This window comes from Haliotis asinina, chromosome 10 (genome assembly GCF_037392515.1).
Source record: "Haliotis asinina isolate JCU_RB_2024 chromosome 10, JCU_Hal_asi_v2, whole genome shotgun sequence".
NCBI lineage: Eukaryota > Metazoa > Mollusca > Gastropoda > Lepetellida > Haliotidae > Haliotis > Haliotis asinina.
The window spans coordinates 16,137,790-16,161,839 of NC_090289.1; the positions used below are offsets into that span (position 1 = coordinate 16,137,790).

Consider the following 24,050-nt stretch of genomic DNA (forward strand, 5'->3'; position numbering starts at 1 on the left):
TTTTAGGACAAGCCTGTGTTACTGAAGATCAATTCTAACCTGGATCTTCACGGTCTGATTCTTGTGTCTGACGTGTCATTGATAATCAAGGGTGAAATTTAGCCAACAGTTCAGCAACTTGTTCCCAAAGGTCTCTAACCTGACCTTGAAACTGAAATGGAGACTTGTCCAAACTGGTGAAGACACTGTCTTCTTAGCATGACCATAAGTTCTTCTCAACATTGTTAGTACGAAAGTACACATTTATCTAGCTGTCAAATTAACATCATAAAATTATGTACGAAATCTACTATGTAAGGTTTTACATTACACTGAGTTTGGTATAGGTTTTAATCTTATGGCATTCCTGTCTACTATATGAGCAATAAGAAGTGGCATTGAGATTGGGCTGACCCTGAGGTCACAATGAGGTCAGCAATGCTCATTAACACTCAATTTTGAGCTTCAAGTTATCTCCATGTGAGCTGGTTCCCTGGAAGGAAAAATCGCTTTGAAAAGAGCAGTGTACATGTTTTATGACCTGTTCTTTCAGTCTCCAGCTGAGGGAAATAGTTGATAACTCATTGCCCTGATGACTGGGTCACGTGAAATGTACAACACAATGAACAATGCCATGTGGATTTCACTCAGTGGAGACAACTTTATCTGCAAAAATTTTGGATGTTTTGCAGTTGTACATAGTCGTTTAAGCCAGTTACAGTCACATGTGCTAAGTTCACTTTATGGGCTAATTCACATCATGAGGATTATCAGTTGCAGATTGATCTGTGGCAGTCACATATACGGATCTGTGAATAAACAGATACACTACAAATTATTGACAAATATTGAATTTTGTGTTACTGTGGTTGTCATTGTAAATGAATGAGCTGTTTATTATCTGCAGGGATTATCAAATCTGATAAGTGATTTCATTCATTTTTACCATAATGCAACTTTTCCTGATTGTGCCCTGTGATGATTTTAGGAAGTAAACAGTGTATGAAATATGGCTTCCCTTAAAGACATAAATTTTGAATCCATCATTAGTACTAATGCTGATAACCAAAGGAGAAAGATTTGACTGTATATTTCTGTATGTTTTCACCCATCAACTTCATACCTTCATTTGTCTCATTTCTACAGCAACAGAAACTAACCAACTTACATTTTTCGAATCAAGAGCTTGATTTGTAAAATCAATTATTCCCTAAAAGGCAACTGATGAAATTGATTTCTATCCAAAGATGTTAATGAGGCCCAACAGCCAGATGTTCCAAAATGTTCCACATTGCTCCATGTCAGATGATAACTATCTTGAAGAATGCTCCATGACACACAGTAACTCTGTTCACTGTTATTGGTACCATGGCAAGTCCTACAGATAGATCAATAGTGAGATTATTATCTACCCAACATGCCAGTTCTTACAGGAGATGCTCACAGCAGAAACTGTAATGAATTCTCACTGCAGATACTGTAATGAATGAATTTCACATTTGTTTGATATGGTGCATTGGTATAAACCTGGCACAAGTTGAAAGGTGCAGGTGGAGTCGAAATTGATAACATTAAGTTTTTCCTGTACTGAGCTATTTATGATCTGTTGCTAGAGACATATTGGGGCAGTGTCTTGATCAATTACTCCCTAAACATGGTGCCTCTACTTGCTATTTTGCAGCATTCTTGCCTTGGTTTGATGGTAGCTCAAGTAGTACCATTTCCACCACTGTGAGAACATCACTACCTGCTTGGTGTGAGAATCTTGGGTGGGGTCCTCTTTAGCGGAAAATTGACATTTTTGCCAGATAATTAGTTCTGGCTAGGGCTAGTTTCCTACACTGATAAGGTTAGTTTGTAGTGGTCATTTAGCCACATGCACGTATGTGATTCAGTCAGTGCCAAAATAGTCTGCCACCTAAGACATTTTTAGAATATTTTCAGTATATTAATTGTTAGTATAAGATGTGTATGATATTACCATATCTGATACGATTGTTGTTTGATGCTAAACTAGACTGGTGGCTGAAGGTTGCATTACTGATGTTTAGTTGGCATTCAGTCCATTTAAATAAAAAATTTTAACAATTTTATTCCCATTTGTCAAGCATGAGTATTTGGCACAAGAAACCTACTATTATCCATGTCTGCTAGTCTGTCATACAGACCCAGAAGCAAACATATCCAAGAAAGCCCATGCAAGTTTAGAAAATGTGGCAAGTCTAGATTTCCACAGCTTCTGAAAATGAAGAACGTTTCAGGGTTCCTTTCCGTTTATTCTTATTTTCTAATGAACTATACCACCCACGTTTCAACTCTTAAAATCACTCACAGCATGTTAGACCCGTGAAGGTCATGGGGTAGAATAGGCCTTCAGCAACCCATGCTTGCCATAAAAGGCGACTATGCTTGTCATAAGAGGTGGCAAACAGGATAGGGTGGTCAGAATCGCTGACTTAGTTGACACATGTCATCGGTTCCCAATTGCGCAGATCGATGCTCATCTTGTTGATGGCTGGATTGTGTGGTCCAGATTGGATTATTTACAGACTGCCGCCATGTAGCTGGAATATTGTTGAGAGCGGTATGAAACTGAACTCACTCACTCACTCGCTCGCTCGCTCGCTCGCCCGCCCACCCTTTCACTCCATTTAATGTATGTATGTATGGTTACAACAAAGATGAATCTCTTACTAACTTGGGTGAAACAACTGCAAACCTTATGCAGATTAATTGCACGAAGATCATGCATTAAGTTGCTAAAAAAAATGTGCAAATATTGTGCATGTGAACAGCTGCATTTTAGTGTAAAGTTTTGATAAGAATTCACCTGTTTTCACCGAGTTTCATCATTTGTTGAACACATGACAGTAACTTTTCATCATTACGACTTTGATTTGCAATACGTAAGTTTACGTATGAACATTTTAAACAGTATAGACTATTTTGCAAAATCGAATTTAGAACAGTTGACTTAGAACAGTTGACTTTTGATGAGTAATATATTGTTTCTGTAAAATATGTTCATTTCAGAGACTAGTTGTTTGTCTTCATGTCTGCCAGTGGCTACTGTCCATCGTCGGCTGGAAGGAAATCAAGATGTATTGGTTCCTACATTCTGTAGTAGTACACTGTGAACCAAGTCTTGTTGCATTGTAATTGTGAGTCGAACTGAGACATTATATCCATGAATAAAATAAACATAATGTTTCCACCAGTGATGTTAGCCAAGTGAAGCAACTGCAAACGAAGAAATGGGGTGCTACGAGTAGTTTACTGTAGGAGGTTGAATGAGGCAATGACAACTGGCATGCGTCTTTACATTGGTTACCGAGGAGGCAGACAAGAATGGCGTAGTGATGTCAGTACATTGACGTCATGCAAAAAAAGTTCTACAGTAAACAATTCTTCTACAACCTCTTTATGAAACCGGTTTCAGTTTGAAATCGTAAAAATATTAAAATTACGCAGTTTGGACAATAATGCATGTAAAACGTAGGTGACAAATATAATACCACAGTCAGTCTCATTACATTCGAATTATACCAACTTGTACACAATGAGACTGATAATCAAGCAGTAGTGTGAGGCTTATGTTGATATGGATGGTTTTAATGTCCATATGTCCCTGAATGCGAGAGGTGAAATACATCACTGCCAGGAAGGTCAAGCAGTCACTTAATTAGGACAGAGAACTATCATCTTGGAATGTACAGGGCTATGCTGTAGTGTATTATTTGGTGTGTTCATCTTATGTTTTAGGTTCACTTACTTCCTGCTGAGGACTTTGTAGTATTTAAGAATCGTTTGGATTGATGGCACCTGTGATTTAATAACTCTTCTGGCTGCAGCAAGTGCACGTTATTTACGTGGATATGATTAAACGTTAAATTGGTTTTAATGCACTTAAGGTTCATGCATAGTGCCAGCCATATGAAGAAACACTTAACATTTGTGGAAAATACAGATATATTAGAATGGTAAATGTTTGGAGATGTCATTTGTGAAGAAAATGTCTACATTAACCATTTCTACTGTTAGATTTTGTATTTTCCTGTGTTGTGGTCAGAATTTATGCAGTTACTGCTGAGAAGAAAATTGAAGCATGCCAGAATTCACTTCCAGGTTGAAGGGTTGTCAATCAATGCACTTGGAGGCTGCCTGCAAATCTGTGAGGGTGCCATGAAAAAAGGGAAATAATTGACCAAGTTATAATAATCCAGCTGAGACATTTTTACAGAATACAATATCCTTCAAATTCCAAATGATTTGTGGAGACTAGTGTCTGTTCAGTCAGAAATAAATATATTTGGTGTTTTGGATGCTTTTTACAAAACACTGTGAGTGATTCACTAGAGTTATTGATTGACCCAGTTACAATTGTCTGTGGTGTAATCACATGTGACTCCTGTCCATCTGCTGTAGGTGATGCTAGTTGCCTGAGTTGGCTTTAGTGTCAGATAGGTTTCATATTCCTGCTTGAGTCATCTGAAGCCCGCTCCGTTTATGATCAACATTGCTCCATGTATAGTAGATAGGAGCAATCACACTCCTGGATGTTTCAGAGGCTAGGTTTTTTGTTGTTATTAATGTTGAAGTTTGCCTTCACTGTAAGCATCGATTTTACGATGACGAGCTTTAGTACAACATGCAATGTTTTTTAGGAAATGATGGATTCAATTTTTGAAAGCAATTCTGTCTGCTCTGAACTCTATTTTAGAATCTCCAATCGATTATATCAATCAGTGTTGGAAGAATTATCATTGTGAATTTGGACCTCTGCTTTCTATTTTTAGCCATAATCGTCCCACGTGATGCTGGAATTGGGGAGACTAGTAGAGGACATTGCTATTGTGTCTGTCTGGCGAGAGATGGACTGACAGGAATACATCTTTATGGTGCTAGGGGAGATTATGTACATTTGAAGCTTGTCTACTGCTGCAAGAAATATGGTGTCCTCGTTTACAACAAAAACATTGTTTTCACTAATTTCAGTGTGATCTTGCAGCTGTCTGTAGAAATATTAACATTACATATCTTGAAGTTGCACCTTGTTGAAATTCTAAATGCTTTAATGGATGTTAACTCTTTAACTAATTTGTGATTTTGTGTTGGTTTTTGAAGAGGATTTTTCATGGTAAAAAGTAAATTTTTCAAATGCGTGTTAAAGTTAGCCTCAGCATCAGAAATTAGCAAATTCCTGCTACTGAATGCTAACCTATGGCTAGTGAAATATACAAAAGACTTGAAGAATGTTGAAAGTTGTTTATCTTGCACAGTATGTCAGCTTTTCCATGACAGAACAGCTCTGACAAATTTCTGGTACCAAAACATTGTTGTGGTGGATATTCAGTTGGCTATATATATTTAAGTAATGTTAAGAAACTAATTGTTTATTCATATGCAGTTGACTTGGAGAAACACAAGTAAAACCATATCAGTGTCCATTTCTTTGCTGATTATGTTCATTTGGGGTTATATGCTGAATTAATTTCCCAATAGCAGTTTGTGTGTGGGTGTTGCTGAGTTAGGGAAGTGTGTAAGTTCAGCATGACCCAAACTTTAAATTGTGTAGGATTGTCCTGTGTATGCTGTCTTTTGTCATAGATCTCATATGTGGTTGGCCAGCAAGAAAGATCTTGATATGCTAAAGTATTACCGACACAATGGACCTCATTTTATCCATGGACAGAGATAGTGAATCTCTTGATGCTGTTGTCAAGGAGAGTTTCCCTTGCCTTTAGAATCATCTATGGGAGAATCGTATCACAGTTTGGGAAGTCATGACAACATTTAAGATTTTTTGTGAATTGTTTTGTTTGACATTTTGTGTTTGTAGGGCTGCCATCCATAAGTACTGCATACTGCTTGGAAGTTGGAAATCCAGAAAAATGCAATGTAGCCCAAACCTTCTTAGTACAAGTCCTTGTAAATTTAATGCAGCACCTTAACTTGTCTCTGACTGTCAGACATAACCACAAACTATGACTATGACATTATTGTAACTTTACATCAAGGGCTGTGTTCATACTGTTAACCCCTAGGTTGCCTTTTTGAGCCAGATCACCTCTTACAGTGGCAGTATGTACCCAATACATTTTTCTGTATTGAAGCCATGCTTTCTAACAGTTGCGAGGCATTATAGACTTGCATGTTCTTGTGTCAACATTGCGTGTGTTTACTAATGGGGCCTACACTTCTGCAGATTGTAAGGTTCTAGTGAGACAGATAGTTGCAACAATATCATGCTTCACTGTAGATGTGTGACGCGTTAAGGGTATCTACACGAAAGCGTGACACAAAGAGCCATGTAATGACAGTGTTATAAAGTCTGCCCAAACACGTTTGGCGTTCCTGTGTTATTTAGGGCCTTGCATGGCCATGGTTCACAGATCAAGGCTGTAATACAATGTGTGTAAAACAGGAAGGAAATCAACATACATAATCGTACAAAATATTGGAAAAAGTTAGAATGTACTTCCTGTTGTTGTCACAGTTTGGTGGTTGGTTAAAATAATAAATTTCTATTTTCAAGTCATATTGTTAAAGTCTGTATCAATTTTTCAGAGTTTACTTATTGTAATCATAAACAGGATCTTAGCCTTTCCAAGCAATAGACCCTTGAATGACTAGACATAAATGACAGATGGTTGTCATGACTGCTGACTGAACTGGTTTGAATGGTAAAAAAATCTCTGTGACTTGACTAACTGTTGACTTCTCTTGTCTAGACTTGATTCTTTAGAGTCCACTAAGAATTGCACCATGAGACAGCAAGTAAATTAGTATCACTTAATAATAGTTAAGCAGTGTTAATATGAAGACGATGCTAAGGAGGTCTTATGACTTTTCTTTACTCAAGTACTGGTTTGAAACCAAAACTATTATGAAGAATGTGTAGCAAAGAGTGCTTTCACTTGTTCCTTTGTAGATCATTTCCAGGTCTGCAGTTTTGAATATATTATGTTTGAGGTTGATACAGAAATAGGACACAGACTGATGCTTCAGGAGTGGCTTTCTGTATCATGTCAGCTTCAAAACAAAAACAACAGTGAATCATGACACTTCTTGCTTTAGCCCAACTAATCTGTACATGCATTTGTGAGGGAACTAACAAGCTGACCTTCAACCAACTGGAGACTCTTCAAGGCACCAGTCTGTGACTTTGACCACTGGACCAAAGACTTAGTCCAGCAAACTTGAGATTAGTCTAGTTAGCACAGCTAGTGATAGTTCAAATCATAACATGAAAATGAACTAAGAAGCTGGTGCTAAGTGCCATGCTCTCACAAATAGACTTAGGGGCGTTGACACAGGCTGAAACAGACCTAAATCTTTATTTACACATTCATGGTTTTATATGTGGCAATAGGTGACATTTATAGGGTTAAACATTTGAATTCTTCATGAATATTCTGTGCATTGTTAAGTCATTCCCCAGTATAACTTATGGTAATGTTTTTAACTTGGTAAAAGTTCATGAGTCTGGAGTTTTCTGCACTGAGCTAGCTGACACACTAAACCTATTTGAGTTTTTATGTTAGATAAGAAGGACACACTGTGACCCAGTTGCATGCAGCATAGTACAGTGATCACAGTGGAATGACATAATCCTGTAAGTTCAACTGATCAATGGGGAATTACAGGTGTTTCATATTATAGGTGTTTCATATACACTTATCATTATAATAACATGCATTTTTAAAGACTGAACATGCAAACCATAACTTATTGAAAATGTGAAAATTTAGCATCGGTGCTGTAGAAACAACAAGACTGAGTTCATTATTGTGTCAGTAACACTGCTAATGAGCTGTATTTTATCGTTAGGGTGAAAACAGAGGATCAGGGTCAGCGTATCCTGGCACAGCTGTGGGAGACAGTTTTTCATAGCTTATCCATGACCCCTTTGGCCAGTGACAAGTTACCTGATAAATGTCATGCTACATGATCAGAGTGAAGAACTGTAAATCACCTTGAGTCTCACCTGTCATTTACAATTGGAGGTATTGTCACAAAGTTTTAAGTTCAGTGTCTTACACACCTGTTTGCCATGGCGACAAAATGTTGTTTACCGAGACACATGGAACATGTCGTTATGCTGTCTACATGTTGGCCAACACATTGCACAGTGTTAGGGATGATATACTGTAAGCTGTGCTACAGCAGATGAGGATCAGGAGAATTTTGTAGGGACTACCTCTCACGTTCACACTCTTGTTTATTTTGTGTCCACTGGGCAGACAATGCACATAAAGATTTGTTTTCAGGCTGCTGAAATTGGAAAAGATCTGCAAATTCACTGCCGCTTTGAAAAAGAAAAACATTAAACATGTTTAGAATTCCAGTTCGAGTGCCCTAATGTTGAACAAAGGTTTAGATCGGACGCCTTGACATTGCCTCTGTGTATCTTAGCAATTCAGTGCATAAAGATTTAGGTGATGTTATTATATCGGTTTTACAACAAATCTTAAATCATTAATCTACTATGTTGAGAGCACTAATTTAGGGTCCTGCATTGGCTTGTTTCTTCGGTTTCAAGTCCAAACTGTGTTAGCTTGTGTAATTCAAGGAGTATATATTTGATTTGCTTTTACACCTGTGTAGTGTTCTATATGTAATGTGAATGAATCAGGTTTTCATGAATCAGGGTTAGTTTGTTCATGTTGCTTGGCATCTCAGGGTTGCGTTCACCTATTTTAACGAATTAATGGATTGAGGTTGCCAAAAAGAAAAAAAAAAAAAGATTGTGTTCTTTGTCGAAAAACATCCCTGAAAGCACACAGTGGACTGATACGAACATCAGGCTGTGAGACAATGGTGTGACCCTGACAGTGGTAGGTCTGTCAGAAGATCTGTAGATGTTGGGCATAAAAGTGGGTGAGCTTAATAGGTAGGGCGAAAGGTCTTGCAGGGATATCCTGGAGGTCAGATTGATAGAGGAAAATAGACTTTAAGAAACTGTTGGATAGCAAATATGTAGAAGGTTTGTCTTTGTGTGTTAGTCTTTTATTTAAGGGTTCTGTCACTAATGAATCTGGACTGGCTTATCAATGTGCTGTTTATGACCTGAATTTCACTTCAGTGTTAATTGATTTTTACATGTGTTTTTGCTTTGTTGATTCAGTTGTAGGCATAGACATCTTCAACATGTCTGGTAGTGTACAGTAGGATATTGTAGTGGTTTGGGGGTAGTGGGATGGAGAAACAGGCCTGTTGGTAGACAACTCAATTTCAGGCTGATCAATGGCTGATAGGCAGTCACTGCTGTAGAACAATAGTCTAGCAATTACATGGGCTATTTGTGTTTTCTTCAGTAACTTAGTCAAGTATTTTAACCTCATAGAAAGACAAGGAATACTGCAAGCAATCCGCTGCCATCTTTCTACCCTATAATTATTCTCCTGGATACCTGTTTACATAATTATGCTCACTGCAGTGTCCACACAGTGGATACTGTTAGAGGCGTTTTCTGATGCTATAATGGGCGACCTACTTTCAACCCAACAATGACTGGATGTCCTTAAATAAAGTCTGCAAGCATGTGGGTGTAGATCAGCTTAATTATTTCCAGTGCCTAATTGAAATTGGATAGCTACCTGTCTTTGTGCTGGAGCTTTTGCAGTATGTAGAGTACAAGCAGTGGTAACATGTCTGACTAATCCCCAGCACTAGAAGGATTCCAGGGTAATACATGTACTGCCAGACACTATCAAGTGTAGTGTGCAAGGCTCTATTTGCTGGTAGCATACTGTTAGCACCAGTCAGAGGCCATCATTACATTGATGAGGTCAGAAATTGGAGGCTGGAATCGGGAAGCAGAGGGTCATGTGTCGATGTGGAGGGTTGTTGCTGAGGGTTGTGCATTGATGTGGATGGTTGTATGGTGATGTTGAGGGCTGTGAGCTGAGGGTTGTATGTTGTTGCTGAGGTTGATGTGGAAGGTTTTGAGTTGAGGGTTGTGTGTTGTTGCTGAGGTTATGCATTGATTTGGAGGGTTGTGAGTTGAGGGTTGTGTCTTGTTTGTTATGTGTTGTTGCTGAGGTTAATGGGTTGATGTAGAAAGTTTTGTGTTGATAATGATGGCTTTGTGTTGATTCTGATTGTAGTCTTGATGTAGACGGTTTTGTCTTGGTTCTGAATGTTGTGTTGATGTGGAAGGGTTTATGTTGAGGCTGAATGTTGTGTTGTTGCATTGCATTATTGCTTGTTGTTGCTGAATATTGTGTTGAACTTGAGATATTGTGTTAACTGATGATAGTTGTATGTTGATTGCTATGTTGTATTATTTTCGAAAATTCTGGGATAATTCACCATAGTGTACATGCAGTAAAGTGAAACTAAGCATCAGAGCCGCTTCCTCCTCATTAAATATTGGTCCTAATGTGAGTGATACGCATATTTCCTCAACACAACCATGACGTAAGTTACAACTATTTTTACATGACATAATACTGATATGCTGCAGACTGTGGTCTTCATATTTGACCTGTGAGTTTTTTATAGATAAATTCCTGGGATCATTCTTTAGTTGGCTACACTGTTAACATTAGTTATGTAGCATCTTTCTAGCAAACATGTTGCATGAGATTTTTTAGTGCTGCAAATAAAACTTAAATTGGCACCAGTGTGTGGGATGAATGGTAGTTGGAAGAAGAACTGTAAGTGGTCAAACAGATTTGTGTGGGTCTAGGCAAATACCTTGGAGCAGTCTTGGAGATCAGCTAGGATACAGGTAATGACTCACTGTGGCCTGAACTGTAGACAGTCAGCTGGTGGGAGGTGGCAAGGATACAGACAGGGAGGGGAGGAGCGAAGGAACATTTGGAGATGCCACTCACTGTCTATTGGTCTGGATTGTGTTTTATTTGTTTGATTTGTTGTACCTGTGATATAAAGTATTATTCAACAGATGTGAAGATTTATACAAAATATCCATCTAAGCTATCAATTTCAACTTTGGGAAAAAACATTAAAAGTTCATCAGCATCAGCAGTGATCAGCATGATCAGAGAAATGATTCATTTAAAGATGTAGATGGTAACTCGAAAACACAGCATACATTTCTTTTAAAACTCGTTTTGAACTGCTTTATGAACTGTACAAATGTAAGTATGTAAAAGTGCCACTTAACAAATTCTTGGAACCAAATATATTAAAGCATTATTTTACTAATAGGCACAAGGCTTTGAAATCAGCTATCAATATATTATTAATTTTGGTGTCAAATTTTAATGATAATAAATTATTCATATGCATGTTAACGCAAAGAACAGATGATGTGTTGTCAGTGAAATAGAATTCCCAACTAAAAGGAAATCCTATTCGTGAGTGAGGAATTTTATCATGATTAAATAGTGAAACCCTGTTGACACACAACTGAAATGAGCAGCATAAACACATCAGGATGATAACCAACATGTAAAGCCTTTAAATACAGTGGTGTGAAGTGGTGAAGACATTTAACTGAGGGTCCTTTGGGGAAGATACAACTGATGTATTGTTCCCATCAGTGGTAAGGGAGGATGTTTGTATGTGGGGCATTTGTTGTCTACATTGTAAATGTTCCAGCTGTCAGATACAAGGATTAGTTGAAGAACCCACATGTCTTTTGTGCCATGTGTCACTGTGTGCCAGGAATGGATGATCCTGGGTTTAAATCCTGGTTCACCTTCATTATTATAGTGGAAGGGTAGCCTTGTGGTTAAATCATTCTCTTGTGATGACAGGGACCCGGGTGAGATTTCCCACAAGGGTATAATGCGTGAAGTCTGCCGTGTCCTCTGCTGTGACATTATTGGAATAAACTCACTTAATCACTCACTAACTCTCTTTGTGTCCCTAGGTTTTTCCAGGTTCAAGAAAGTGGAACACGTCTAATTACATTGGGTGACCTTAAACTTCAACATAACATTCTGCGATAGATCTGAAATTCATTGCAGTATAGCACAAAACCCAAATCATTCATGAAATATACACACTGATACCCCAATAAAGCATGATCAGGCAGTACCAATATTTTGATTTTTAACACTTTTGTGTATTTTTTTTACAAGAATAGCAAGTTTCCACCTGTAAGCTCAACCCTCCTTCCAGTCTTCTACCATTTTACCATGCCATTGCATTGCTGGACATGAAGCTCAACAGGAGCAGTTTCTGATCCAGTGCATATGGCTTCTGGGTGAAGCAGAACTAATTGAGTCTGTATGGTAATTCTTTTACAACATGCTGCTACATATTTGTACCAGAGGAAGCCACCTTCAATATATATCGCTTGGACCCCAGTGTTTGGTATGATTTATCTATATTACATATGTAAGTGAGTGGTAATTCATTTCATTAATTAAGTGCCAGTCAGATGGATGTTTCATCTCAAACTGTGTCAATACTCTCCTTCCTTCATGCAAAGTCTAAGGCACAATTGGTCTTATTTATGTCAGCAAGTTTTGAACTGTGTTAATGAAGTGTAGGGCAACATATTGTTAAAAGCAAAATTGTGATATTAAAATTAACTTTTTAAATGAGATCATTCTTTGATTGCAAGTTTCAGCACTTCTATGATTATTGTATGACATTGACAAACGATGAAGTGACTCATTTGCTGAAATACCAAATTTGTCTGTTGTGAATGAACTAGCATATATGTTCGTGTATATGTGTTATTGCCCACGTGCCAAACTATCAGGAAGGAACTCTAACCCTAGCTCAAAGTTGAGCTCTGCGTATGTGACTGTCACTTGCTGGTATAAACATGGAACTTACCCATGCTTTCTACTCCCAGTTTGCTTCAGAGATATTGTTGTCTTGGTGATACCTCAAAATCTGATCCGTTTCCAATACACAGATCATAAACGTGGGAGTTATCAGGGCTACTGCAGGCTAAATTTACTTTATGCCCTTATAACTAAACGATTAGATAACATCTTAGTTTCCAACGTCTTCTGTTTGTGAAAACTTCCCTAAAGTATTATGTATGTTATTGATCAGTAATCAGTTATGTCTGATTAGTTGTATTCATATCTTGATCAATCATATTTGGAACATTCTCTTTGAATCTGAGTTTTCATGGCGGTTTTACAACCAGGAAATGAGTTTTTCATGATGTCTGCCACTGGTTTCTATAGTGAGACTTGTGATATTTGAGAAGTAGGCACTATTGATTGCCACCATTGCTTTCTCCTTCCTGAAATCGAATATATCTTTGTAGAAATTATTCATTAGAAATTTGAGAGTAGAAATTGATATTAGAATGATGGTTTTGCTTATGATGTAAAAGTTCATGTGACATTTACTTCATTTTGCCATCTGAAATTCTTACTTCATTTTGCCATCTGAAATTCCACACAATATCAACATAAAGATTTGTCTCTATGATTTTAAATTATTGTAGTAAAAATATTTGTTTCTACTGTAAATTAATTTTGAGTTTTCTTAAAAGAATGAGTCAAAATGGTATAGCTAGAAACTAACACCTGGTAGTCATTCTGCTTTGTGTTGGAGACAACATGGCATTCAGAAATGTTTGCAGTTACTGTTTAGATGTGTAGTATTAGAGGCTGACAAGATGCATCAGGACACTTCTTTTGTATTATTAATTTCTAGAATGACATTCTGTTCCAGTAGCTAATTTGAACAGAAATCTGTATTATGTTCATAAATCTGACAATAAAATTAGGTATTTGTATATATCTAGCAGGAAGTGTTACTTGTTTCTGAAGGAGCAATGGTGGCTCAGTGTTTGTGAAAGGGAGTGTGCTTCATGCTCTGGTGATTATGTAATTCCTCATCTTCACGTGATAATTAGTGTTGCTGCAAAATGAGACACTGTCCATGTGTAATGAGGGGTTTCATTAGCAGCCAGACTGATTGAATGTTAAGGAGACAAACATATGGGTGTTGAATATGTTGAATGAAACTTGCTATTGCTAATAAGGGATCTGAGACCATGCCCTTTCCAGGTGTTTATTATTAGTTGTTATGATGTCATATTGGGCATATGTACTTCTGTGAGTCTCATCTAGCACCAACTCGCACAGAATTCAGAAAAACATATACCCCTGCTACCCCGTGTTTTACTGACATGTTTCACTCTGCCATTGAAGGAAACTTGAAAGAAAGCGAAACTTCATGCAAAACAATGTACGATTGATTTTATGGTGATTTGTACTGTGGAGATACGTACTGTGCATAGCATACAGTGATGTTGTTTTTAGTGTGATATAAGTAATTTAATCTCTGGTCCATAAATCCATGTGTTATCCGCTCAGAAATTCAGTACCATCCTGGTTGTGATGTTTCTGACATCACATGAACCAATGTTGCAGGTGGCTGTGTAGTCAGTTGTGCTGCAGTGCTCTGTGTTTAGGGTAGAGTCAGCAGTTAGTCTGAAGCACTCTTACTTTAAAACAGCACTTATATGTATTTATAGCATCCGAAGTAGAATTAACAAAGTAATTATTTGCAATTGGTCTGTGGAGCTAGGTTTGCCATCGCACCATAACTTGGGCGAGTCTAAATGATCTCAACACAGCCATGCAGCAGAAGTATCTGAACACCTCATTAGCGGAAGGATCTGAACATATACACAAAGCTAAGGGATTGAATATATGCAAACAGTTAAAGGATCTGAACAAATGCAGACACCAAAGGATATGAACTTCCACGTAAACTAAAGGGTCTAATCATGTGCACATAGTAAAATGACATCATTATAAGGATCTGAACATGTAACTAAGCTGAAGGATCTGGACACATGCACATAGAAAATGGATCTGGACACATGCACAGTTGCACACGTTAAAGGATCTGAAGATGTACATAATCTAATGGGTCTTAGCACATGTACACACTTAAAGGATCTGAAGACATGCTGACCCAAATGGATTTGCACATTACATAAACTAAAAGGCCGGAACAGTGAACACATCCACACAGTAAAATGATCAAACACATATACACCATTATGCCATTGCCAGTGGTAATAGTTGATCTTACATGAATCAGTGTTCTGAAATGGTATGATCTCTGAAATACCTTAGTTGTTAATGCATTCAGTCATCACATGGAGGAGCTAGATTCGATTTTGCACATGGGTACAATGTGTTAAGTCTGTTTGATAAGCATCTTTATATTGAGTTTTGACTATATCACTCTTGTATGGATTCCATCTTTAGTGCCAGTATGGTTTAGGTTTAGATCTGGATAAAAAAGGATAAAGAATTGTGTTTCACACAATTGTTATGTTATAATTTGTTAAGCCCAGTTTTTTCCCCCCATCATGATATTGCTGAAATATTGATAAAAACGGCGTAATACTGAACTGACTCACTCATTCAAATTGCATGAGTATTTCTAAGTATGGCATTAAATAACAAATGCACACACATTGCAAAGCCAACAATGAGAAAGCAATGCACAAATAGAAAGAACACTAGGAAAGTTTGCAAATCTGATATGAAATAAACAGTTGTTTACAGATGTCCTACTATGGTTGTGCTCTGTTGCAGGTGACATCACACGGAAGGGTTATGAGAAGAAGAAGACCCGTCTCCTCACACCTTATGTGAAACAGCAGCCTCCAGGTAGGTTTTGTTGCACGCTGTTGGTGCCGTTGCTACCGCCACTGCTAATCCCAGTACTGCCGCAGTTCACCTTTCTCGTTAATATTTCCTATAATTTCTGTACTAATAAGAGTTTCCAATTTTTTATATTTTGGTTCACATTTTGCAGGGAAAATAATGCTTTGTTGCTTTCTGCGTGACTTCAGAACTGATCGTGGTTCAGCGTCACTTGCTAATGTATGGATTTAATAATCCGGCCCCACAAAACCATCAAAAGAAAATTTTAAATAATGTGAAAATTTTTAACTTCCCAATCTGACATAAATATTATACTTTCAGCACTTGCAATAATTCTTTGATTTCTTTTAGGCAGATTTTATGTAATTGTGCTTGATGTTACCAACTGTTTTATTAATTGAAAACTGTGACTAAATCATGTTGTAATAACAGTTTGACATATTAGATTATAGCAATATTGAACTTGTACACTTTTCGAAAGGAAAATTTATGATGTAATAAAGAGGAGGTCGATTCTCCCAAATGAGAATAGCAGCCAAGTGCTAAGTCAAGTGTAAATGCATGTTGTGTACAGTTGATGTAAACATCTGCCTTGCATGCACGGGGCATGCCAACACTCTAGCTGGTACATAGCTGTGGCTAATCCCCTACCTGTCAGTGTCATCTCATCATTGGTGCCAGGATTCCTGGAGATTCAAATATGGTCAATATACCAACCCCAGAGATATTGCTCTTTCTCTTTTCTATGTTTTCAGATTAACAAAGATGGAGAATAGTTTCTGTAAAAATGGCACAACGTGGTTATTTCATGTTTTAATAACATACACATGTTGCTTAAGAAAGAAATAGCATTTTATTTTTGTATTCATTGTAAATATTTCTTTATTAGGTTTCTAGGAGAGTTTACGATTTGTGATTTTTTTTTTTTAGGATTGCACATACATCCCTTGTTATTGTGTTTCAAAGGAAAAGATAAAAAAGTGTAAATATTGGACGATAAATGTTTTCATTGTTCAGTAGTTTGACTATTTTTTTGAGGACATGGAAAATATTATGTTTCCAAAATTTCAATTCTTTCAAGATTTTTAAATGGCAGCTTACTGCTTGATGATATTTCTTATCTCTGATAACATTCGTGCATACTGTATCTACAGGAAGAAGCCTAGGTACGTCAGGTGTTAGATGCCAGTTGACGGTCAAGCTGAACAAGTTTCTTTTCAGTTTTGTCACAGATTGATTTAACTGAGAACTTTTCCTGAATTTTTCTAGGCCAGGGGCCTAGCGCTCCAAGCCCCTCGACAGCAGCACAGCGTAAAGCTCAACGTCGCTTAACTCGAGAAGATAATCGATATCATTCCGGTAAGCAGGGAGTCAGGCACCTGTTGTTACTAGTATCAATACTAGAGTACTAGTACAAATACTGGTGTTATGTATAGCTAGTGTGGAAACTTTCATGTCATTGGTTGAAGGGTAATTGATGTTTTCATGAACTTTCTGAATTTGATCGAATGAGTTGGCAGAAATCTTTTTTGGTCAATTCTAAGGTCATGACAGACATTCTAACAAATTTAGATTTTGACTGAATAAGTTTTTTCTGATGTTAATCGACCAGCTTTTTGACTTTTATTTATCTAACAACTTTTTGCTGTTTGGCAAATTACTAGAACTTTTAAGTATGTTTCAGTGTTTTTGAGTAGTAACACATTAGGCCATATGCCATTCATGTGTAAATAGTAATTCTTTGTTTTTATTTATTTCAAGGAAAATATTTGTCCATGTTTTATTGTTGTTTACATTTGTTTGTCATGTTTGTTTATTGAATAATGTCTTCTGTGAAGCAGAAATGGAATCTCAAAAGTAGAGCATTTATCTCCTGAAACAAAATATGAAATTCAGTATGATGTTGATGATTGCAATACAGATTTAAAACTTTAAATAAAATTTATCAAGACAGTATCAGGTATTTTAAAGCCTCCATCTTGCTTGTGTGTGTGTGGCTTTAGAGACATTGCAATTGTTAGTCAATATTTAGTGAGATGCCATCGAAACTATGTGTGTGGGATGTTGAAATGTTTGTATTTCTTGTTGAAATTAACACTTTATTCTGATTTGGGTTTTATTGACTGTTAAAACGTGTGAAGCATTCTGGTCATGATTGCCCCTACCAAACTCCGACTTTTTTGAAGGACATTAGAACTTTGAACCTACCATTGAATCTTGAATTTTGAGTTAGTAATTTCCTGGGAGATTATTTGAGATGATTTTTGTGATAATGTTTTGCCTGTGTTGAAATATTTGGTATGATTTGTTCATGTTGTTTTGTTCTGTATTACTATCATCTGTCATCATGACATTAATGCTAAATATTGTCAAATTTATGTATTAATATATGTGATATGAAAAGTATGACATTTGTTTTGCAAAATATGGAAAGTTTCTGAACTAACAACTATTTGGTATGAATGTTGGGTGTTTTAACTGACATATGTATATATGCAACAAGGAAGAGATAATCACGTTGTTAAACAGATGTGGATTTATTTAAAACTGTTCTACAAGGTATTTTTAGGTGTTCATTTTGATCATCCTTCTTGTGCATGCTACATAAACAATGTGATCATCTTGTATGTGGTTGTGGGTGTTCACCTGCTGATCTACATTCAGCTTCGGCCTTAATATACACATGTATATGTAGTCTCCTTTCTCCAGCTCACTCAGAATTCAGTAGGAAGGGAGAGAACTCTTTATGAGCTAGAGTATAATGTCTTTTATGCAGACTCTTGATCCAAATAAATCGATCATTGTTTGTTGACATGTTTGATGATTTTATTGAATCTCGGCCTCCAAATATTTCGCCCTTCCTCTCACCTAAAGCTGACAATATGTTATTGTTAAGAGTAATAGGACTCATTCCAAATTTCATATGACAATTGATATTTTCATTTTAACAAAGAAACATCAGTACAGAATGACTATTATGCTAAATAACTGAATATAATTGCAAATAGCTATTATAAAAAATGTTCTAGTTTTGTTTTCTACAGTTGACTGACAAAAATACAACGCATTAAGTACTCCCTTTGTAAGGGAGGAGAGTATGGAATTCATTTCATTTAAGGCCAGAGAACCAACAGAAAAATACAACCATGTAAAATTCTAATTGCTTATGGTTTTGGTTTGGACTGGTTTAAGATGTAAAATGTGTGAAGAGCTTACTGATGATGTTCAGCATGGTTCATTAAAGACCCAGCTTATGGTCTGTCTGCTTGGTCCTTGTGTTACAGTGTGCTGTCCTGCTATTGTCTTTGTGAATGGTTTTCTAGTATATGGTGTGCCATTGCAGAGATTCGAACAGAGGCTGTGATGCAGGCTTTGGCGATGCATAATAAGCGCGTTCCTGTGATGCCCTTGCCGTCAAAACGGACATCGGTCAACTACCATGGCCAGCAGAGGAGAGAGAGACATGGAGGTAATTATCAAACGGTCTGTCTGGTTAACTGCCCTTGGTGGTGTCTGTGTTAGGGACAACAGATAGTATGACTGTGATATAGTGCATAACATGTTTTTTGACATTTGTCCATCACAACTGGGACTGATTCAAGGCATACCAAAAACTTGAGTTTGTTCTTGTGTCAGTTCTGTAGATGTAATGCCCATTATTGTATTCTCATACTGACATGTCTGTTATATTTCTGAACCAACCAGGTGGCAAGGTAGCTAAGTAGTTAATGCATTCACCCATCAGGCCAAAGACCTGTGTTCATTTCCCCACATGGCTACAATCTGTGAAGCCCATTTTTTGCCCATGATATAGGAAGAAAATTAATAAAAGCGGTGTAAACCAAACTCACTCACGGACTCACTTTAAACCACCCAACACTACTTGTGTCCTGATTCACCTTCACCATTGCTTTTGTAACAATTTGCTTTAGACACACAGATCACTAGAGTTAATGAAAAACCCACACCCACTGAAGGAATTTCGTTTTCAGTTTAAAGACTGATAGGAGATGAAATAATGCTTACATTGATTTTCAAGTTTTCCTCTAGTCTAAGTAAACTTATCCTCAGTACTTTTCGTTACTTTCCACTACTGAGTCTAACAAAACCTTATGGGAGGTCGCGTCAGGTAACCTTTGAGATTGACCAATCAGAACACAGCTTACCAAATCACGAAAGTGCACATTCACACATGCCTTTTGAACTATTTATCTCAAACAGGTTCGTACACAAACGATTCCGAATGCTGTTTAGTGTATGCTCGCTTCCGGGTGATGCACATGGCGTATGTATATCCATGACAACAGTGAGTAAACATTCGCTGAAAATTGTGTTTTTGGCAATATTCAAGGATGTTATCTTACGGAAATATTAGCTAATGGTAACCATGTCAACAGAAACCCCAAAGCATATATACTGCAGGTCAAACAACTGTGTTATATGCAGATTTTTGTTTGCGAAGAGATCTGTGTCATTGACCTGAATATTTTTAAAGTCCCTCCGATCCCTAAATAGTAGCCGTTGTCTGGTTGATTAAATCTACTTAACGGTCTTGCGTTTGATTGGACGGTCATTGGTCGCTTAAAGGTTACCTGGCGCGACCTTCTACTAGGTTTTGTTAGACTCAGTGGTGGAGTGTACCGAAATACACTGAGACTAAGTGTACTTAAACTGACTTTTCCTCTCAAACTTTATTATGCATTAGTAAAAATTGCTACTTCCTGGCACATTTCACTGGCAGCTGGAGTCTCTGAATTAGAGAGTGCATTCATTGTTTTCCAGACACTATAAAATAAATATTTATTTATTATTTGTTTTACATGGACTATCGATTGTGAAGTTTTGCAGTATTTATTGTGTTTTTTTTTTAAATTAAGGCTGTACCAAATAATTTAATTTTTGTTGTTGATATCATGTTAGTCATGGGTTGAAGGTAATAGATGGTCTAACAGAAATGTGGAAAAAACACCTGGATCTTGAAAATAACATGAACATGAATAGGAGAGTTTGGGGTTAGCCAAATAATCTTAGATTCCACCTGCTTCTCATGAGATGAAACAAGCGGGAACTTTGTGGTTGTGGCATTTGATTTATGTGGGGTAATTACCATGAATGAAATCCAGCTAGTTCATTTTCCGTTTCTAAGTTTTTAAGGCCTACCTTTAGAGTACAGCACCACAAACTTGAAAGACACGTCATAATACTATTTTATGTAATTCCCGGTGATTTTATTCAAAAGCACATTTTAAAAAAATGCTGTATGATGGCGGCATAGCAACAAGGTCGTCAAGCTCAGTGACTGCGCATAAGCTACACTCACAGATGTTTCATCTCTACCAGCCGTGTCATTACAGAAACCCAACGATGTTGCGAGTTTTCAGTAGTAGTTCACCGGCGGATGTGCAATTTTTAGCAAGCACCAGTTTTAAATATTTTTTCTGTTTTGACTAATATGCTCGTATTTATTTGTATTAAGAGGTGCTGAGGTGTTATATTTTGTGTATTTATACATTTTGTATTTTTTAAATTTAGTAAGAATGACTTACATTGGTCATATTCTATTATTCGCAGTTTTGGTCAATTTATTAAATAATCTAAATATATTTTATATTTCGGTTTCAAATGTAACTATTTGGATCAAATGAATCATAACTGTAAACTAATATACATATATATATCTTTGTCAGTCAGTATTTTGCACCATTAAACTGAAATGGAGTTTATTCGTAATTATTTTTTGAAGCGGTAAGAATGCATTACACTGGACACGTCAGCCATTTTCGTGCCGGTTCGGTTGACGTATTCTATTTATTAGAATTATTTCAAGGGTTTAGGGTTATGTTTAGGCTTAAACTTAGGCTTAGGGTTAGGGATCTAATCCAATATAGTAGGTAGATACATGAGTACCAGTTGTTTTCCTTTTCCATGTCCATTTTTAATACTTTGTTCACAAAAGAGGGAGACCAAAAACGTCAGAAGTTAAATAAATGATGAAATGTTTAAATGATAAAATTTTGGGCTAATGGAAATCGGCCTTGAACTTGCACTCCAACTTTCACCTCTAGATCGACATAGTTTCAATAATAATTCGAAGTCTAACTCACCCTCATGCTGTCACTAGACATGCCCACGCTGCACTCATTCCTTAACGCGATCCACATTATCCTTACTGTGTTCCCTACAACACTTTTCTGACATGAAAGCACACAATGGTTTTAATACAAGCACGTCATTCAGGCATCCAGCTTGAAATCGACGTCTGACGCCAGACATCAGCAACCGTTTTCAGTTTGAACCATGTTGGCTCATTCCACACAACATGGTATCTTGTAGATTACGGAATAGTATGATTGTGCCAAATGATATCGGGGACATTCGGCAACTGTCAGTAGATCGAAAGCATGAGACACCAAGTCTACCCGTAACCTTTGTGATTGGCCGCAACCTATTCCATTCTTTCCGTTCATTTCCGTGACGTCACAGGAATGACTAGCTAATTTTGCACAATGTGCGACAATGTGGACGTAGCTCAGTCGGTTAGCTGTCAGGCTAACAATCCGAAGGCCGCGGGTTCGTGACGGACGGGTTCTCACAAACTGGTTGCCTGTCTCACTGACATGTGACCTACGGCTGAAAAGATCCTGCGAGAAATTGTAGTGCTGAATTCTAAAGGTGCGCCGTTTTTATATACAATATAACTAGATTTGGTGAGAACAGTACCATATTTGCAGACTTGAGATCATGCTGGAGTCCATCTATAGATGCTTGAATGGATTTTCTAATGTGACTTGTCTGAGGCATTTCTCCCTAGACACTGATCATACCCCTGACTAAAACAAAATGTGTGACAGGCCTGAAATATGTATGTGAGCAGTGGGACAAGAATTTCATGTGCACCTTCCCATACCAGTCTGCAGAGATGCAAGGGGTGAATAGGTCCATAGAACACTACACATGTTTTCAAAGTGGACTACATTGTGGATTGAGTGGACACAGTGTTTGGCTTTCTATAATGTTGAGTTCATGGGTCTGGTTGGGGAAAGGCGGTCATGTCAATTCAAATACTGCAATTTGCTGTACAGAATTGCATCCCTTTGTTGTGCCAGGAGATGTCTGCCTGTCACAGATTTCCTGTAATTATTTTTATAAGTTTGTCTGGACAATTTCTGCAAATTTGATTTTTACTTTAAACACCAACTAGCTAAGATCTAGCTAAGATTTGCAGAACTTTGGGCTTTCCGTCATGCTTCTAACATGCCTTGATGTTACTGAAATAATTTTCCAAGTGCGATATTAACCAACTCACTTATGTTAGTTGAATTTGATTTGCTAAATATCTCATGCTATTGGTTGCTTGAGTTCTCTCAGATTCTCTTTGAAAATATCACGCAAAATCAAGATTGTGAATGTATGGTAGTGTATAGATGGGCTAAAAATATTCATTCTTACAAATCTCAATCAAACAATTGTATGTTTTGATGTGATTTTAGAACATGATTAAAATTGATCAAATTGCCACGACTATTCCAAGTTGTATTATGTTTAACCTTTCAGTGACCTAAGCCAACAACCTGAAGCCTGATCAAGCTGAAATGATGTGGTCCAATCTTTGTTTGTTTCTGGTGTTATGTCTGTGCACACCAGTATTTCAACAGTATGACAGTGAGCTGTATATTGTGAAGTCTGAACCAGACAATAGAGTGACAAAACATCAGTGTTGATCCATACATTTGGGATATGATCACTAGTAATAGGCCAAGTCTCTTGACCTCCCAATCCATAATATTTATAGTTTGGTCTAATTAGCTAACCAGATAATGATACAATGGATGATGATGATGATGTTGATGATGATGATTATGTGAAAGCTGTAAAAGTTACTGAAAATGATGTGTCATGTACATTGAAGAGGTTTTAGCTTGAGTGTTTAACTTGATAAAATCGTTTGAATTTCTTTGGAGCAAACTGTTTGGTGCTCAGGGTTGCTGTCATTTAATCAATTTGTCAGAATACGATCAGAGGTGAAGGTCATAGTGAAGGATCTTTAACGTTGCAAGCATTGTTTTTCCTGCTGTTTGGACATTGTAGATTTTCACTTTGTTATGAACAAAAAATTTTCAGTCTTCGGCAAATGTCCTAGTGGTAACTGATCACTGAAATCGTTTGGACATTTAAGTTCCAAATATTTGCCATTTGATTACATGTGACATGTGACATGTGAAGCTGTGCCAAATGCCTTTGTTTTTGTGTGGAACTCATCAGTCACTAAAGGAATTAGTTATATTAATAATCTAAGAAAAATATTGGACAGTGAAATTTATTATTTATTTGTAGTGGGGTAGCCTAGTGGCTAAAGCATTTGCTCGTCACGCCAAAGACCCGGGTTCGTCTCCCCACATGGGTACAATGTGTGAAGGCCATTTTCTGGTGTCCCCCAACCATGATATTGCAGGAATCTTGCTAAAAAGTGGCGTAAAACTAAACTCGCTAACT

At 37.2% G+C, this 24,050-nt stretch overlaps 1 protein-coding gene across 4 annotated transcripts in view; it reads left to right on the forward strand.

Annotated features, from left to right (window-relative positions):
- The window catches only part of LOC137298905 (disco-interacting protein 2 homolog C-like), an 89,980-nt gene that overhangs the window by 20,983 nt on the left and 44,947 nt on the right, over nucleotides 1–24,050 (forward strand). For all 4 annotated transcript variants that reach the window (XM_067831271.1, XM_067831273.1, XM_067831272.1 and 1 more), the window contains exons 2-4: nucleotides 15,486–15,560; nucleotides 16,827–16,916; nucleotides 18,901–19,026. In XM_067831271.1, the coding sequence (XP_067687372.1) occupies nucleotides 15,486–15,560; nucleotides 16,827–16,916; nucleotides 18,901–19,026 (291 nt within the window). The remainder of the gene's footprint in view (nucleotides 1–15,485; nucleotides 15,561–16,826; nucleotides 16,917–18,900; nucleotides 19,027–24,050) is intronic.